Source organism: Pocillopora damicornis, chromosome 14, assembly GCF_964200805.1.
Source record: "Pocillopora damicornis chromosome 14, jaPocDami1.2, whole genome shotgun sequence".
NCBI lineage: Eukaryota > Metazoa > Cnidaria > Anthozoa > Scleractinia > Pocilloporidae > Pocillopora > Pocillopora damicornis.
In genome coordinates, this window is record NC_142683.1 from 1644068 (window position 1) to 1663510 (window position 19443).

General features: G+C 38.4%; 2 protein-coding genes, 1 long non-coding RNA gene and 1 pseudogene across 8 annotated transcripts; 3 read left to right on the forward strand and 1 right to left on the reverse strand.

The window, feature by feature from the left end:
- Positions 1 to 2164: 2164 nt before the first annotated feature.
- LOC149033933 (uncharacterized) lies at positions 2165 to 4075 on the reverse strand. The gene is made up of 2 exons (XR_016183030.1): positions 3949 to 4075; positions 2165 to 2321 (listed from the first exon to the last, which is right to left on the reverse strand). It is a non-coding gene; the product is annotated as an uncharacterized LOC149033933 (long non-coding RNA).
- Positions 4076 to 4113: 38 nt separating this feature from the next.
- LOC113676364 (UDP-glucuronosyltransferase 2A2) lies at positions 4114 to 9224 on the forward strand. Of its 2 annotated transcripts, none has more exons than XM_089194246.1 (5): positions 4114 to 4317; positions 5134 to 5743; positions 6342 to 6551; positions 7015 to 7303; positions 7871 to 9224. In XM_089194246.1, the coding sequence occupies exons 1-5, from the start codon at positions 4159 to 4161 to the stop codon at positions 8151 to 8153; spliced, it is 1551 nt and encodes a 516-aa protein (XP_089050372.1). In that variant the 5' UTR covers positions 4114 to 4158; the 3' UTR covers positions 8154 to 9224. The 2 variants fall into 2 exon arrangements, 1 of the variants encoding a protein (XP_089050372.1); XR_016183029.1 differs by having other exon boundaries at positions 4131 to 4317; positions 7015 to 7520.
- A 3183-nt stretch (positions 9225 to 12407) lies between these two features.
- Positions 12408 to 17197, forward strand: LOC113676365 (2-hydroxyacylsphingosine 1-beta-galactosyltransferase). Of its 5 annotated transcripts, none has more exons than XM_089194241.1 (6): positions 12408 to 12613; positions 13382 to 13547; positions 13681 to 14124; positions 14786 to 14995; positions 15445 to 15733; positions 16616 to 17197. In XM_089194241.1, exons 1-6 carry the CDS (start codon positions 12455 to 12457, stop codon positions 16896 to 16898), a joined length of 1551 nt encoding a protein of 516 aa, XP_089050367.1. In that variant the 5' UTR covers positions 12408 to 12454; the 3' UTR covers positions 16899 to 17197. The 5 variants fall into 5 exon arrangements, with proteins under 5 accessions (XP_089050367.1, XP_089050369.1, XP_089050370.1 ...); XM_089194243.1 differs by having other exon boundaries at positions 12430 to 12691; XM_089194244.1 differs by lacking the exon at positions 12408 to 12613 and adding an exon at positions 12896 to 13013.
- Positions 17198 to 18234: 1037 nt separating this feature from the next.
- On the forward strand, positions 18235 to 19214 carry LOC113676366 (cytochrome P450 10-like; annotated as a pseudogene).
- The last annotated feature ends 229 nt before the right edge of the window (positions 19215 to 19443 follow it).

A 19443-nucleotide genomic window follows, 5' to 3' on the forward strand; every position in this document is an offset into this window, starting at 1 on the left:
TTTACCAATCAAGAGGTTCTTTAGTTAGTGATCATTTCCTTTATTCTCATGACCTTCATGCATGATTCAGAGGTAATACTGTAGGGAGAAATTACATGCTAGTCACTCTTAAGGGTTTAAGGATTAATATGCGGTGTCGCTTAAGGTGTACGAGGAAACGAGACTTGGTGACAGTCCACCCACGGGGAACTTAAATTTGCAATCGCGGTGACCGATTTTTATCGTGGGAAACTACCTCGGGGGAATTTTAGCTTTTGGAGCTGCTGCGAGAACAACAGGTTTTCTCGTGAAAGCTATCCTAAAGTAACAAAATGGGAAACGTGAAATCCTATGCAAGTGAACCAATCAGCGCTTGTCGGTGAGTACGTTACTGATCACATGTGTGGATTTCTATGTTATCTCGTGAGACATGTGACGTTAGGCAATATGCTTTTTTCATATATAACTTGCAATGCCGCGATTTGGAACTCGTATGGGTATATTTCGGTTTTTTGGAATATTCTACAATTTTCTCCCGATTAAAAGATTCATTTTTGTCTTAGAACCAGCCTTCATTCCGACTTAGGGTTGTAAATATTGACTCAGATTGGCCTTTAGCTAGTGTAGTTAAGAAACTACTGTGCTGATCAATGAAAGTATTTGCCTATTCGCCCATCAAAAATTCCTGGTTCCGCACCAGATCAGGGCTTTCAGCCCATTGATTCCTGCGGTAAGCTCACCCATTCATGAATTACATATCGATTTCAAAGGTGTGTTAATTAAGACCCACTAGTTCTGAAGAGGAAAGAAAGAAAGGCAGGGCTGTGTAGACTGTTAAAAAAATTGTTTCAGACACCTTTCATTCTTGCTAGTGAGAGGGGAGTTGTGAGGGGGGAAGATACAGGGAGGCACCGCGCTTTCACCACAATTTTATCCCCCCCCCCCCCCACCCCAGCCCCTGCGTCCCCTCACCTCTCCAAGTTTTGGTCAGCATTAGATTCCATCCACCAAAACCCCCTCGGTCGAGAGGGACTGAGTTGAAATATTTAATGACTTGCAAAACATAACCGAAGATTCTCGGATATTCGCAAGTGATGTAGCCGAACATCCGAAGCTGTAAATCCCATGATTCTTGAGGAACAAACAGAAACAGCATAGCGAGAATTTTAAGTCGCGAACCATTGCTTGATGGTAGACATGCAGATAATTTAGGATACGTCAATTCTGTTGATGAGGTGCATAAACTTATTGCGGAATTTGAAACAGGATTGACGACGAAGTTTTCTTTCTTTAAAGCTGTCAAAGGTTTCGGGAACACCGGCGTGTGTGTGTGTGTGTGTGTGTGTGTGTGTGTGTGTGTGTGTGTGTGTGTGTGTGTGTGTGTGTGTGTGTGTGTGTGTGTGTATATATTTTGATATAGCTCTTTGGCATTACAAAGCTTTGCTATCGCTATTGTGCATTCTCACTAGTTTATCTAGTTCAAGTCCTCTGGCATGGCTTGGATAATACCACAATTGTGGAATCATTCGGGTTAATTTAATGCTTACACCTCCTTCCTCGGACAGAAGTCACAAAATACTCGGGGAAGATGCATGAGATATTTAAGGAGCAAAAATTCGTTTTTTACTGGTGTGCCTTTCCTGATTTTTGGAAGGAAAGTGTTCAATTGCCAGCACGGCATACATAGAACAGCTGGAGAGAAAAGGAAGAGAAAAGATGCAGAAGAAGTACTGTATATAATAATTTCTTTTTATCCTCAACCTTTGTGTTACTGTCAACTATGGCTTGCTAATTCGAAAGGTCAAATACATGAATGGGTCATATGACATTGATCTCAGAATACTTTTATGACAAACGTGATAACAGTTCAATCTTGGCTAAATTGAAGATGGTTTAGAAGTTAACAATTATAAGAACTTTTCACTAACATATGCTGCTGACAAAGGAGAAAATGTATGCAATTCTGCATTTTTTGCTTTCTATCAAGCAATCATATGTTGGCTCCTTATCACGCCAGACACTTCCGTTTTGTCACATTCCAAAAAATGACGTGAGAAATACACTGTCGCTCATCTTACACTGTTATATTTACCTATTACAGAAGGCCGGAAAAAAAGATTTTGTTTTCAAGAAAATAAGATTTCTTGTCCAAGACACAAGGAAGTTTGACTGCAAAGCACAAATAAAAATGTGAGAAATTTTATTTTTTCAGAGAACAAGGTAGTTCTACTCATGTATAAACAGAACAAATGCGATTTAATAAATCAGATATGCGGCATGACTCCTTTTCTTCCATCCCCACTCAAAACAAGCAAACACACCTGTAGAGGTTCCAGTCTGGTCTGCAAATGAAAAGGAGGAAGGTGATCACTGCAAAATTAAGCATTAGGGTTCTTATTTATAACATATTGATTATTGTATACTGATATCAAGAAATTAAGGTTGCAAGTAGCAGTCAGCTGAGTTATAGTTTGAGTTTTATCAAGTCCATTACTTTGTTAAATTTAGAGTAACCTTGTCTTGAGTGAGGGAAATTGAGGAGCTGTAATATACTTATCATCAATTAGGGACCACAAAGAAAAATTTATTTATAGAGACTTTTGAAGGAGAGGGGTAAGACTTGTGACAAGCTGGCAGACATATAGATAAACTTTACTGCTAAATGGGTTACAATATTAAGTGCTCAGTATTTGGATCAGCTATGGCTCAACTTAAACTTTGCTTTAGCTTCAAGTCTAATCATTTGTGGTTTCCTTTCTCTGTGTTTATTTTTCAAGTTATGTTACACAGAAGAACACAAAAATGACAAGGAATGCTTTTGAATATTAAGAGGCTGGAATAAGCAAGAAACCAAAACTGAATTTTAAACAGTACAAAGTTAATTTGATCTTCCAATGTTATTTAATTTTAACCATTAATAGAATTTTCTATTTAAATTTATCCCCTCCATTTTTCTGGATATTGTGAGTAAAAACAAACAATTATCACAAAATGCATGGTATACAATGGTTTGATTCACCAATGTGGCAAAGGCCTTTCACTGTCTATCCATAAAAAGGGAAATAATTTGTAAAATGTAAGACATTCTGCATCTTGAGTGTATACTTATCCATCCATGTGAAATGAAAGGTTACTTGAAATAAATGTGAAAGATTTATAGGATTTTCAGACCCATGATAACAATTACTGATGTGCTGATTTGTTGTACTTAAAGGTTATGATTTTAGTAGAAATAGTGGAAGAAATTTCTGGACCTGGAATTTTGTTGCAAATGTCTGTTGAAGTCAGTTAAAAACTCTCCTGTTTCAAGATTACATGATTGCCACACCAGAACCTTTTGTATTCTATATTGTGCACCATGTTATGATTACGGTTTCAATAATAAAAGGTGCTGACTCAAGAACTTTGCAAAATATCACTACATACAAAGAAATAGATTGTGGTTATGTACTCCAAATAGCAGGTCACATCAGTCTTCTGTAAGGAAGTAGCAGAAATTGCTATGGTGGTTTTGGTGGATGGAGAGAAACATCCACCAAAACCACTTTATTCTATGTGTTATGAGTTATGATAATCATTATGAACGTTTGGTCGGTCAGCAACTGTGCACCATAAAAAATAATTAGCCAGAGCACTAACTGCTAATTAGTGGTATAAATCTTTTGTCTCCCTGAACATCTAACAGTGGCTATAGATAAAATTAAAAAAATATAAGGAGCAACTTCAGAATACCCCGCAACTCATTTACATGTCATTGAATAAGAATAGCGTCTATTGTGTTATGCCTCAATCTTCAAAGCCTCCCGACACATGTAAATGAGTTGCGGGTCAAAGTTTTGGTGGATGTTCCTTAATGACATCCACCAAAACTACGTAACATCTGGGCACCTTTTAAATACGTGAAATATCTGCATAAAATTGCGTAAAATGTTTTACAATACTACAATCGAACAATAAATTAATACTTACCATTTCTTGAGTAAAAAGTTTTGACGCAATTTCCCAAACAAATAATACACTTAGATCATCGGGATAAGTCGGCATGTTGTCATAGCTTCGTAATTTTCATTTAGTATAACAAGTCATGAGTTGTCCATCATTCCATCTCAGTCCCTCTCGACCAAGGTGGTTTTGGTGGATGGAATCTAATGCTAACCCCAAGTTTTTCCACCCTCCAAGATGGCCGAAGTGAAATCGTTCTTACTTCTTTTTTCGGTTATAATATCAATGGAATTATCCTTTTCGGCTAGAATCGCAGGTCTTAGCGGAATTTCTTCGGGATCTCATTATTTTACGATCAAAAAGGTCATGGAGGAGTTGTTCTCCCGAGGTCACGAGGTGAGAGTTTCCTTCTTTCACATTAGTTGCGGTCCCAGTGCAGTAAATATATCCTTGAAACCTGCGTGTATCGCTTACTTAAGGTAATTTTTCACGTGGGAGAATGCTCACTACTTCGCAACCTGTAAAACTTTGCATTTGAAACGCCGATTCCTCTGAAGGGCGAGCAAAATCTCGGATCTCGTGACTCGCCGTTTTGGCCGGCAACGAAAGAACATGGCGATCACACCTCGTCTTAAAATCTTTGCGCCTACTAATTTCTCCTTCAGTGTGCTCACTCTCTTCATCGGCTTCAGAGCAAAGGGTCCACGGCTCAACTTGTAAAATTAACGTCGATTTCTGATAAGCAGACATAGAACGTATGCCCCAGGGACTTCTTTATCAATGCGACTAGTTGAGCAACAGTGTCATGCTGCTGCGCTAATTAAGACGTGACGATAGTTTTAACACCAAGCCATTATCTTTCGTTTTACCTCATCTCCCTTGCCCCACTAAAGGCTTGAACGCTTGTTTGAGTTTTTGAAACGTCTCCAAAAACTAAAACAAACCCAGACACGTACTGGCAACTACCATCTACCATGCCTATTTGTCGAGGGAGTTACTTTGCAACATTCAACTTTAGTGATTTCTCGATTTTTGTTTGTTTTGTTTTTATTACTATTTTTTTAGCCCTGTTCTTTTTGTCTTTTCTTGAGTGATCACATGAGTAGTTGTTCGGAGCGCCGTAATTTTTTTCAAGTGGAGGTTGAATACTTCACAAAGTTTTTTTTAGTTTTCTTATACAGTATAATTACTTTTTCTTCTTTTCTGATGTAGGTGGTGCTTGTTCGACCAGTGCTTCGTGATGCACCACCAAGTAATGAGCAGAAAATTCCCCAAAGGACATTCCTGACTCCATACGATGAAAAAGATATAGAGAATAAAGTGAAAACAGCCATGGAAGGCAAATTGTGGAAGACAATAAATAACTTATATGAAGTGCAAAGAGTCAATTGTGAATACATGCTGAATGACACAGTGCTACTTCAAGAACTGAAAAGCTTTGACTTGATAGTTTATGAGAGTATTTCCTTCTGTGCTGTTTTGGTCTCTGAGCTTCTTGGCATTCCAAAAGTAATCATATTTTCTGGTCCTCCAAATGGTCCAGGAACTTTTGCCCATAATGTTCCCCACCCAGTATCATACATTCCAGCACCAATGACTTTATTTACAAGTGAAATGACGTTTTTACAGCGTCTTATGAACTTTGGAGCATACAACTTCATACAGTCTGCAGAACAAGTTTTAATTGCCAGGTACATGGGTTCTCTGAAAGAGGAATACAACATCACTCCTGGGAAGAGCTACCAAGAAGCTGCTGGCAACGCTGAGCTGGTGCTGTTTCTTGCTGATTTTGCACTGGAGTATCCGCAGCCTCTTTTGCCAGGTTTGCCAAATAAGTGGAAAAGGCTCTGAGCAACTGAGCACTTACCCCTTGCCTGACCAAACAGCAATCAACTGATAACAAGTTGGGTTAAATGTTGGATCAGGGGAGGGGTAAGTGTGTGGCTGCTTAAATGCTAGCATTAATATCACTCTCATAATTAAGAGAGCTTAGAGTTGGCAATGGTTTTAAACGTGTCATGTGATTTCATTCATGATATGAGAATTTTACAGGAAGGCAAGGTAAGCTGAGATTTGAAATATTGAGTTAAGATTAGGTGATACATGAATTTTTTCTATTCAAAATTCCTGTGTATGACCAGATCTGGATCCTGGGCCTTTGGTACTGAAATCCAACAGATGGTTAATGTAGATTTTGAAAATTATAAACCAGGGAATATTGTCTAGATCTAATGGTAGGCTAATTATCATTTATCTGTAGTGTTCTGGCCAAAGGGGAGAGACTGGTGTCAAAAGTGCAGAAGGTGGGGGAGTAGGGTAATGTATAGGTATTGAGGGATCTTCAACCTCACCCCCTCCCCCACATATTTCTAAGAATGAACCAGTCAGCACTAACTGTATATCTGTTTGTCTTCTTACAGGTCAAATTATGGTGGGAGCCATTTCTGCAAAAGCAGATCCTGAAACACTCCCCCCTGAATTAAAAGATTTTATTGACAGTGCAGGGGGGCATGGGTTTGTCATTGCCTCTTTTGGGTCATATGCGCAAACAATCATAGCTAAGGAGAAGATCGATGTCTTGGCTGAAGCTTTTGGAAAGGTGAAGCAGAAAGTCATATGGAAACTGAAAGGTATGTAACCTAAAGTAACTTTCCAAAGTGATAGATCTGGGCCCAGTTGGAAAAGGGGCAGATAATGGTATCTAATGGACAAGTGATAGCAAAATGTATAGGGTTGTCCACCAGATAGAAATTTATCTAGTGGATAGTGCCATGCAACCTTTCAACAACCGGCAAGTCTGTACATTCTACACCCAAAAGGGTGCAACTACCTCTGGCATGGCAAATTAAAGTATGTCAAAGATTTTGTGTCATTGATCAAGTTGATCATGTATTTATAGAATGGATAGGGAGAGCTTGAAAATGAATCCTCTTTTTTGGCTTCTTTTGCAGTGATGTGGAGTTGTGGTTATAAATTTCAGTTAATTGTCACTACTGTGTGTCAAAAGAATTTTTGTGAATAGGGTATGGAAGTCATTTGTTTGATATCTTGTATTACTAAAAGATATAATTGTTGTGATAATTATTATTTCAGGCTACATACCCTCATCTCTCAAGCAAAACATAAGAGTAATGAGCTGGATACCTCAGAGTGATCTGTTGGCTCACAAGGATATCAAAGCTTTTGTATCTCACGTGGGACACAACAGCCTTTATGAGTCAGCATATCATGGGGTGCCTGTGGTGGCTGTGCCCTTGTTTACAGACCAATTTTCTAATGCCAGGAAGGCAGAACACTTTGGACTAGCAAAAGTTTTAGATCACAAAACTATGAATGCTGAAGAACTTTCAGAGGCAATTCAGCATGTTATTGATGAACCAAGGTATATTTATAGAGTGATTTCACTTTCCTCTGAACTGTTAACCCTTACTCATGAGTAACCAAGACAGAATTATTCCTTCTTGATGAGAACAAAGAAAAACATCAACAAGGGGATTATCATTTGATCCAATCCAAATTCTCCAAACTAACATCATAACAATTGTATGGCAGAGAGTAAAGAGAATTACTAATGAGATCTTGGGAATGAACCTGTTAAGGTAACCGTAACTTTCCAGCAATGAAATGCCAACTTTTATGGCGAACTCAATAATTTAATAAACTTATAGAGACCTTAGAGAAAGGCTTAACAACTGGAATCAAAATTGTGTTTAAGCTTGCACCAGAAAAAGCAGCCTAACAAAGGCTACAAGATATATTTTGAATAATATTTACATACAGTTCTGACATCCACACCTTTTGTCCATGAAATTCCCTTTCCCTTCAAGTTATTAACTTGTAGTATTAATATATTCCTTGCTATGTAGAATCATGCAGTGACAAAATTCTTATGTTAATTTGTATTGTTGTAATTGGCATTGTTAAATGTTGCTATTCTTATTTGTGTCAGATTCAAGAGAGAAGCCAAACGCATTTCTCGTCTTATGAAAGACAATCCAAGGACCCCCCTAGAGAAAGCTGGGGACTGGATAGAGTATGTACACAGACATGGTGGAGCCCAACACCTCAGAGCTCGAGTGTTTAACATCCCTTGGTACCAGTACTTCTTACTTGACGTCATAGCTTTCCTTGTCGCTATAGTAACATTAGTTGTCATGGTGATTAGGTACACATGCAGGTGTTTATGCAAAGCGTGTGGTAAAAATGGTGCTACAAAAACTAAAAAGGAGTAGGCATACAATAATCACTGTTCTTAAGGATGTCACTCAGTGCTTGATTTTTGTTGTTATGACAACAAAGACACACCTTCAAAAAATTTCAAGCAAATACAAATTGCATGAAATCATCATAGCCAACATCTTGATAATGATCCTGTTTCACGCACAAAATTAAAAAAAAAAGAAAGAAAGAACGAGTCACGTGCATCTGCAACAATACTTCACGCTTCACGAATTTAAAAGGGAAAACTTTAAATCTCACCTTACCTGGCTTTTTCACAAAGTTCATGCACCACGTACAAAATTAAGGCGTCATGTAATATTTAAGTCGTTGCCACGTTCGAGTACAACCCTATTGATGATACCAAAATAGCATTTTTTTTTTTGTCCTCTCGTATCTTCTTTAAAGAGGGGAGGCGAGCGTGTTTTCCTTTGTAATTTTGCAGCTTATCTTGCTATTTCTTCTATGTGGCGCACAGGTTTCGTTGTGGTGGTAAATCTTTGCAGATCTCGCAATTCCGACCCCAAACCACGCGACAGAAACACGCACTGATAAATCCTCATAAATAAGTTTAAATGACTTAAAATAACGTAAATATACGGCTGCCCATAGAGGACAAGCTATCCCATTTTTTAATTCAATCTTACCACGCGATAAATGAGATTTTTCATATAAACTATGGTTTATATGAAAAGCTCTGAGAAAAGTAGCAACAACACTCGTGAAAATATATCGTGTATTTTTTTTTCACGAGTGTTTGATATCGCCAATCAGCTGCTGATACCTCACTTGCCTTTCGCGCCACTCGGCCAGGCTTAATGAATGAACGGCGAAGCTTTCACCATTCTCAATCCAAGGTCGCTTGTCGGGATTTGTGCGGAGAATGGCTGCTAAAACACTGAAAAATCCGTATCGCTTACAAACAGTGACGTTCAAACTTTGCCAGAAGGGAAGGAAAACCAAAATGCGGAAAGAAAAACTGAAAGTTACGTATTCAGTGGCTTTGGTAATGGAATTTCTCGCGGCTGAGAGCAAAAATAGACAACTTTCATTTAATAATAAAGTTGACTTTTCTTGTCAGTAAAGGGCTATTGTGTTTATATGATAAACAAAATAATACATGGTTACTTGTAGACATGAAATTTCTCTTCTCGTGTTCAACTCGAGTTAAACATTCAAAGAGAAATTCCGATCTACGTGCGCCCATGTATTATTCTCTATTTATCACGCGATGAAATCAAAATATCGCGCGATGAGTGGGAAACTTGTTGGGTCGCACGTGACCGGCTGTCACGCACGTTGTTTCTGCGGACGAGACGACAATGGCTGCAACAGTTGAGGAGGTATGTTATGAGGTCAATAGTTTGTTTTATTTTCGTGAAAAGATCATTGAGCAGTTCTTTTCAATACTTGTACGACACAGCTTTGTGAATCAGTACAGTAAACCTTGATTTTGCGAAATCTTACGAGACTCTTACAGAGATGGCTGTCAGTGTCTGAGGACAAGTGTGGTTATCTAATCTTCCTGATTATATTACAGGTTTGTAAATTCCTAGATGGCACTTCAGCATCGCCAACCGCATTAAGATAGAACTTTCCAACTGTTGCAGTCAGTGTCAATGTTGTTTCAAGATCTTGCCTTGAGTCCAATCAATTTATTTAATTATTTTGTTGTTAACACAGTGACAGCATACAGTTCGTTTAATTTTTTCGTGCCGCCCACGATTTATTATGGTACAGTTAGACCTCGAGGTCATTAAATAGCAAATGACTCGCGTGATGTTTGTGCATAATATTTGTCCTAATAGTCCTAAGAAGAAAGATAATCTGCAATGCGTTGAGGACATTGAACTCAAAGTACTAATGTTGATTAGGGGGGGAAAGAAGGGAAATTATGACAAGTACAGTTAATGTTATTAGGCAGGAAGAACAAAAATGAGGACAGTTCATCTATCAATGTCAAGATTGATGAACAGGTTATTAAATCATCACCAGACTTGAAGTTACTAGGGGTAACATTAGATGATGAACTTAGTTTTAGTGCTCACATAAGTGATATATGCAAAAAGGCAAGTAAGAAAGTTGGTGTTTTAGTACGTCTTAGAAATATGATTCCCAGAGAAGCCAAGTTACAATTATATAAATGGGCAATTTTACCTAACTTAACTTATTGTCACATAGTGTGGCATTTCTGCAAAGCTTCAGATGCACGAAAATTAGAAAGAGTACAAGAACGGGCATTACGTGCTATATATAATGATAGGAATGCTACGTATGAGGAACTCTTAGAGAAGGGTAGACTCTCCAGTCTTGAGAACAGACGGTTACAAGATATACTAATTTTAATGTATAAGGTTAAAAATTCACTAGCTCCAGAGCATGTATGTAATATGTTTTTTCAGCAAGATAGGCATTATAACTTAAGAAGTGATTTTCCTGTTCCTAGACACAATACTGTTAAAAATGGTAAACATAGTATAAGATATTTAGGCCCACACATATGGGGCAAGATTAGCCAGGAACTACGCAGTAAGACCAGTCTTCAGGCTTTCAGGAAAGGGGTGCGTGCTCTCAATGTACTTGGCTTACTTGTGTGGCTGCTGTGCGTGCTCATCTTAGATTGGTGGATACGCATAGTGGCTTCTGCTGTCTGGCTGCCTTGTGTATTGGGGGTGTGCTATTTTCTTCTATTTAATTCGTCTAATTTAAATTATCTAGACTGTTTAACTTTTTTAATTTTATATTCATGTTTCGACTGCCGCCTATATGTTTGCCCTATATTGTCTGTTTGCTTGTTTGTTCTATTTGATTGTAAACATTTTATATATTGATGTCATTTTGTATATTTATGATATTTTAAGACTATATTTTAAATGTTTTTTACATATACTTACATTGTATTCATTTTATTTTTTATAGTGTCCACAATTAGCTTTTAGCTAAATACCTTGACACTTTAATAAAGTTTATGTATGTATGTATGTATGTATTCTGGGAAATAAAATACAAAATATACAAATTTTACTTTAGAGATTATTCTTAGTTTTATTTGGGTGGTTCCCTTTGATGATGTGAGCACCCGGCATAAGTGAAGACAATACAAACAGGCCATTGGGACTCGGTCAAGGGTGATCACAACCGCTTAACTCTTTAACTCCCAGATCAAATTTGTCATTCTCCTTACTGTCAACCATACAATTCTTATGATGTTACTATTGAGAATTTAGTATTGGATCAACTAATTAACCCCAAATTGATATTTTTCTTTATTCTCATCACTTATCTGGTTGTTATTGTATTGATATTGTAAGGAGAAATTCTGTCTTGGTCAATCATGAGAGTTAAGGGTTAGTAAGGGTGAAAATCATTGGTAATGCTGTGCCACTTAGGGTATACGAGGACATGAGACTTGATGACAGTACACGCGAATCTTAAGTATGCAGGTGTGACTGATTTTCATTGTGGGAAATTACCTCAGGAACTTTAACTTATGGAACTGGCATCGGCCAGAAGAACAGAAGGGTTTGCCATGAAAGCTACCCAAAGCAACAAAATGGGAAACTTGAAATCCCATGCAAACAAACCAATCAGCGCTTGTAGGTGAGTACCTTGCTGACATATGTGGATTTCAATGTTATTTCGTGAAATGTGACGTTAGGCAATTTTCATGTACACCTTACAATGGTGCTATTTAAAACTCTCGTATGAGTATATCTTGGTTCTGTTTTTGAATATTCTACGATTTCCTTCCCAGTCAAATAATCATCATTGTCCAAGAACTAGCCTACATTCATACTTCTCATTATTGTTTGTTAATTGACTTAGATTGGCCTTCTAGAAAAGTTAATAAACTACTAAGCTGATCAGTAAAAGTTTCTGTCCACTCTCCCACCAAAAATTCCTGTTTCTGCACCAGGTCAGGGCTTTCAACCCATAATTTCCTTCCGTAAGCTCACCCATTCACTGCCTTTTCATCACTTTTTTTTGTTGTTGTGCTCATGTTTGCCAAAAGCGCAGCAAAAAATGATAGTTGACGTCACATGCTACTACGTGTTCCTCTGTTCACTGCATCCATGCCATTCCTGAATTTTTAAGTGGGTTGCGTGAGCGGTTCGGGATCAGTCAGAGTTTAATTTAAGGGATCATTTTCAGTTGGGAACCATCTGCGGGGCTGACGTACATGGACAAAGTTGCATTACTAGTGAGTAGGGAGTTATGAGGGGGAGAAGATACAGGAAGGCACTGCGCTATCGCCTCAATATTCTTTCTCCCCCCCCCTCCCCATTCCCCGCGCCCCCTCGCCTCACCCTCGAAGATGGCTGAGATAAAATCGTTCTTACTTCTTTCTTCGGTTATATTATCGATGGACTTATCATTTTCGGCCAGAATTGCAGGTTTTAGCGGATTTTATTCGGGATCCCATTATTTTACGATCAAAAAGGTTATGGAGGAGTTGTTCTCGCGAGGTCACAAGGTGAGAGTCTTTCGCACTAGATGCGGTCCCAACTGCCGTAAATAAATCCTTGAAACTGGCGTGTACCGCTTACTTAAGGTAATTTTCATCTGGGAGAATGCTCCCTTTTTGCATTCTGTAACGTTTTGCATTTGAAATGCCGATTCTTTTGCAGGGCGAGGGAAATCTCGGATCTCGTGACTTACCGTTTTGGCCCGCAACCAAAGGAACATGGCGATCACACCTCGTCTTAGAAATTTTCTCGCCTATTAATTTTCCTTCAGTGTGCTCACTCTCTCCATCGGCTCAACTCGTTAAATTAACGCCGATTTCTCATATACCAGACATAAAGCCTACACCCTAGGGGCTTGACGTCATCAATGACAGTAGTTGAGGCACATGCTGCCGCGCTAATTTAGAGGTGACGATAGTTTTATCATCACGCCATTCTCTTGCGTTTTACCTCGTTTCCCTTGCCTCGCTGATTTACTGGGCTATTAAACGTCTCCAAAAACTCAAACGAGCCTTCACGCATTTGCAACTACCATCTACTATGCCATTAGTGGTGGGAGTTACTTTGCAACATGCAACTTACTAAGTGATTTCTCTATTTCAGTTTTGTTGTGTTTTTTTTTTTTTGTAATTTTTTAGCCTTTTTTTCTTCTTGAATGATTACATGAGTAGGTTTTCGGAGCACTGTAATTTTTTTTCAAGTAGAGGTTGAATACTTTGCAAAGTTTTTTAGTTTTCTTATACAGTATAATTACTTTTTCTTCTTTTCTGATGTAGGTGGTGCTTGTTCGACCAGCAGTTCGTGATGCACCACCAAGTAATGAGCAGAAAATTCCCCACAGGACATTCCTGACTCCATACGATGAAAAAGATACAGAGAATACAGCGATAACAGCCATGGAAGGCAAATTGTGGAAGACAATAAATCGCTTACATGAAATGCATGACAGGACGGAAAATGCGTGCACTGTAAGTACCTCCCTTTGTCCCATACAAAGCCTTAGAAAACTTTTCTAAGGGTTTGTATGGGGACAACGGGAGGTACTTACAGTGCACGCATTTTCCGTCCTGTCATGAAAGAGTCAATTGTGAATACATGCTGAATGACACAGTGCTACTTCAAGAACTAAAAAAGTTTGACTTGATAGTTTATGAGAGTTTTTCCTTCTGTGCTGTTTTGGTCTCTGAGCTTCTTGGCATTCCAAAAGTAATCATATTTTCTGGTCCTCCAAATGGTCCAGGAACTTTTGCCCATAATGTTCCCCACCCAGTATCATACATTCCAGCACCAATGACTTTATTTACGAGTGAAATGACATTTTTACAGCGTCTTGTGAACTTTGGTACATATAAACTCACACAGTCTGCAGAACAAGTTTTAATTGCCAGGTACATGGGTTCTCTGAAAGAGGAATACAACATCACTCCTGGGAAGAGCTACCAAGAAGCTGCTGGCACTGCTGAGCTGGTGCTGTTTCTTGCTGATTTTGCACTGGAGTATCCACAGCCTCTTTTGCCAGGTTTGCCAAAATAAGTGGAAAAGGCTCTGAGCAACTGAGCACTTACCCCTTGCCTGACCAAACAGCAATCAACTGATAACAAGTTGGGTTAAATGTTGGATCAGGGGAGGGTTAAGTGTGATGAGGCTGCTTAGATGTTGGCATTGATCTGTTTAAGTAATCCAATCACTCCTGTAACAGAGTTTAGAGTTGGAAAAGGTTTTACATGTGACATGTGATTCCATATCTGACGCGTAAATTTTACAGAAAGGCGAGTTAAGGTGTGATGTGAAATTTCCCTTTGAAATTCATGATGTGTTAAATACTGCTTAAAGATTAAGTGATGCATTAATGTTTTTTTATGTTCAAAATTTGTGCAAAAAACCAGCCAACAGATAAGTGATAGCAAAATGTATGGGGTTATCCACCAAATAGAAATTTATCTAGTGGTTAATTAGTGCTATGGGATCTTTCTATTACAGAAGGATAATGGAAATTTTTGAAAATTATAAATCACAAAATATTGTCTAGATCTAATGGTAGGCTAGTTATCATTTATCTGTAGTATCTTGCCCAAGGGGGGGGGGAGGTAATAAGGCATCCTCAACCTCACCCCCTCCTCCACATTATTCTTAGGATGAACCAGTTAGCATTAACAGTTTATCTGTTTGTCTTCTTGCAGGTCAAATTATGGTGGGTGCCATTTCTGCAAAAGGGAATCCTAATACACTCCCCCCTGAATTGAAAGATTTTATCAACAGTGCAGGGGGACATGGGTTCATTATTGCCTCTTTTGGGTCATATGTACAAACAATCATAGCTAAGGAGAAGATCGATGTCTTGGCTGAAGGTTTTGGAAAGGTGAAGCAGAACGTCATATGGAAACTGAAAGGTATGTAACCCTAAATAACTTTGCAAAGGGATAGATCTGGGCCCAGTTGGAAAAGGGGCAGATAACACTATCCAGTAGATAGGTGATAGCAAAATGTATGGGGTTATCCACCAGATAGAAATTTATCTAGTGGATAGTGCCATGGAACTTTTCAACAACTGGCAAATATACAGACTTTACACCCAAAAGGGTACTACCTCTTGCATGGCAGAGTATGTCAAAGATTTTGTGTCATTGAACAAGTTGATCATGCATTTAGAGAATGGATAGGGAGAGCTTGAAAATGAGTCCTCTTTTTTAGCTTCTTTTGCAGTGATGTGGAGTTATAAATTACAGTTAATCATCACAGAGTCAACAGAATTTTTGTGACAAGGATATGGAAATTATTTTTTTGATATCTTATATTACTAAAAAGTATAATTGTTGTGATATAATTATTATTATTTCAGGCTACATACCCCCATCTCTCAATAAAAACATAAAAATAATGAGCTGGATACCTCAGAATGATCTGTTGGCTCACAAGGATATCAAAGCTTTTGTATCTCATGTGGGACATAACAGCCTTTATGAGTCAGCATATCATGGGGTGCCTGTGGTGGCTGTGCCCTTGTATGCAGACCAATTTCCTAATGCCAGGAAGGCAGAACACTTTGGAATAGCAAAAGTTTTAGATCACAAAACTATGAATGCTGAACAACTTTCAGAGGCAATTCAGCATGTAATTGATGAACCAAGGTATATTCATATATATATAATTTATTATACTGTCTGTCAGTACTGTCTGCAGTTAGATATAGCTCTTTGGCATACAAAGCTTCGCTTTCATGTCCAAATTGAGCACTCTACTAGGATGAGTCATTGCTGCTAGCATTATGCATGCTCACTAGTTTATCTAGTTTGAGCACTCTGGCATGGCTTAGATGATACCACACGTGTGAGATCACTTGGGGTGGCTATATAGCCTTACCTCCATCCTAGCATCAGCACTGCACTGATGAGGCCCAGAAGGCCGAAACAGTACTGTCTGCAGTTATATAATTTATTATATTTATTTCACTTTCCTCTGAGCTGTTAACCCTTAATTAAACTCTCATGGGTAACTAAGACAGAATCATTTCTCCTTGATGAGAATAAAGCAAAACATCAATAAGGGGATTATCATTCAATCTTATTCAAAATTCTCCAAACTAACATCAAAAGAATTGTATGGCAGACAGCAAGGAGAATTGCTAGTTAGATCTTGGGAATGAACAGGTTAAGTTAAAAATACCTGTAGTTCTCAATGGTTGCTTTTCACTACCAGCAATGAAATGCAAACTTCTATGGTGACATGATAAAGACCTTAGAGAATAGCTTTAAGCTGGAATCAAAATTGTGTTTGCACTTGCACCAGGAAAAACAACCTGACAAAGGCTTCAAGACATATTTTAAATAACATTTAAATATAATTATGACATCCACATCTTTTGTCCACAAAACTGCCTTTTCCTTCAAATCATGAACTTGTTGTATTAATAAATTCCTAGCTATATAGAATTGTGCAGTTGCAAAATTCTTATGTTAATTGGTATTGTTGTAATTGGCATTGTTAAATGTTGCTATTCTTATTTGTTTCAGATTCAAGAAAGAAGCCAAACGCATTTCTCGTCTTATGAAAGACAATCCAAGGACCCCCCTGGAGAAAGCTGGGGACTGGATAGAGTATGTACACAGACATGGTGGAGCCCAACACCTCAGAGCTCAAGTGTTTAACATCCCTTGGTACCAGTACTACTTACTTGACGTCATAGCTTTCCTTATTGCTATAGTAGCATTAGTTGTCATGGTGATTAGGTTCACATGCAGGTGTTTATGCAAAGCATGCTGTAAAAGTAGTGCTACAAAAACTAAGAAGGAGTAGGCATGCTATAATTGCTGTTCTGTAGGATATCACTGAGTGCTTAATTTTGGATGTTATCACGAAAGGAGACACCTTCAAGAAATTCCAAGCAAATGCAAATTGCATGAAATCATCATAGCCAACATATTGATCATGATCCTGTTTCGCGCACAAAATTAAAAAAATAACAAGTCACTTGCACTTGAAACAGTATTTCACGCTTCACGAATTTAAAAGGGAAAACTTTAAATATCACCCTACCTTGCGTTCTGGTAAGATTCATTAAGATTAAAGATTAAAATAGCCTGGTTTTTTCTGTCCTCTCGTCTCTTCTTTAAAAGGAGGAAGGGAGGGTGTTGTCCTTTGTAATTTTGCAGATTATCTAAACTCAGTTAATAATACAAAATTACCCTGTTATACTCTCCTACCCATCGATGCAGCACCACAGTTTCTTTAGTAACTTACTCACGTTATTCAATCGAAAAACAGACGTAACACGAAACACGTAACGCAATCGTCATTCTATGGAACCTCTTCTCTCTGATCCGTTTGACGTTCGAAATGACTCGGCTTTCATATATTTGCATCAGAGTACACAGCTTCAGATAACCATCAAAGTGTTTCATTTTAACCTACTTTCCCGCCGACGACGCACTACAGTTCTCAAAAGTACTGATGAATAACCTCGCTCACAAATTTGGTCAGATTAGTTCTCTCCGCAGCAAGCGATCGCTGGTTTCTGAAAAATATAAACAGCGTGAGGAGTCCATTAAGTGATGGGCTCCTGACGGCGTTCACAAAGTTGGGTGACCACCAGAGAAAAAATTGGACTGAGAATAACTATAATGAGGTAAAGTCGAGCGTTTTTACGTCCATCGATTAAGAGTCATTTTCTCCCACAGAGTTTCTAGTAAAACTATTATCTACCTCAACACTGAATGAGTCATTTGCTTATCCATAGCAAACAAAGAAAACAAAAGAAGTGGGCCCTCTAAATAGACGTCTCTAAGGTTTAAGCAAATTTTTGAAAAGTTGGTGGACAATTCCAAGTTAAAATTTCCCTCTCTTGTGCCTTTCAGTTATGCTGATTTATACCCACAAGATGTGTAGCTCGAGTTTGCTAAAACTTTAGGTTTACTGATTTTGTTGTTACCGAAGTACTTGACTGTGTAAGTGAATCTTAGATTACGTAACGAATTTTTGAGTTGGCTCGTTATGATACCCCTCTGTGGGGTGCGTGACCATTCTTTAGTGACCATTCAAATTCGTTTAATCTTCGCAACGTTTAAGCCAGGTTCTATAGCTGTGCAAATGATTCCTTTGATCTACGGGGTTTTGATAGCTGAAGTTGTTGAAGATGGCCTTTACTGTTAGAACGAAAAGAAATCACCCTCTCGTTGTCTCATCTGGTCGGACTATTTTGTTCATGCTTAAACAAAACCATAGTCTCCGTGGTTTTCTGCCGTCGACATCGATGTGTTCTCTTTCGTTCATTTCAGTCGAAGATGCACTAAAAACACAACTTTTTTCAGAAACCCAGGTCCGCTCCGTCTTCCAGTTTTCGGAATAACTTGGACGTTCTTCGTGGGAACGAAAGGTCAGCCTCTTGGAAAGCGATTTTACGAAAACCAAGCAGAAAATGTCAAGAAATATGGGAAAGTATTCCGAAACAAACTACCAAGCGTCGAAATTATCAGTTTACCCGATCCTGCCGACGTTTCAAAGTTCGATCGGATCCCAAATATCCAGAAAGACTGGGCTTTCCGTCTCTAAATTTCTACGGGGAAAAAAGGAAGAAAATTCCTGGGTTTTTTTTTTTTTTGCCGATGGTGAAGAATGGTACAAAGTACGAAGCGTCCTGAGAAAAAGAATGCTTTGACCGAAAGAAGTCGCCAACCATACTTAAGGTTTCGGTGAAATTATCGGCGATTTTGTCCACCGATTACGATCAGTTCGAGAGCCTTGTAGGTCAGAGAAAGAAAAGGAAGTTTGTAAACTCGATAATTAACTTTTCAAATATTCGTTTGAGTCTGTGGCGGAGATGTTGTTTGACGAAAGGTTTAGTTGTCTTTAAGAGGAAATCAGCAAAGAAGCACAGACCTACATAAAAGCCGTCGGAGATTTTCTGGCGACTGCGGTCGAGGTCGTTTTTTGCCTACTTGGTTTTGCAAGGTCTACGAGACACAGAAATTTAAAAAGTTTTTCGATAATTTTGACTCGATGTACGATTACGCCGACATCACTTACCCACTGGAGGCAGAGAATGTGGACCCGTTCATGAGAGGGGTCACCATTTCTGACAGACCTGTTAGAGTGCAGTTTGTTGACAGACAATGAGTCAGACCGTTTTCATCTCGCCAAGTTTACCTTGTATTGTAATACTGTTTTGAGCTGATAGTGGGAGAAATTCTGATGACAACTCGTTTAAACAATCCACACTGCAAATTTTTATCGTATATAAATATACTTCGTATTCTTTCGGTTTTCATTGTATATTTATTGTCTTGTAACTCGCAGATATGGCACAAAAGTAGTAGACGAAGAATCTGTTGAGTTTTTTTGGTCA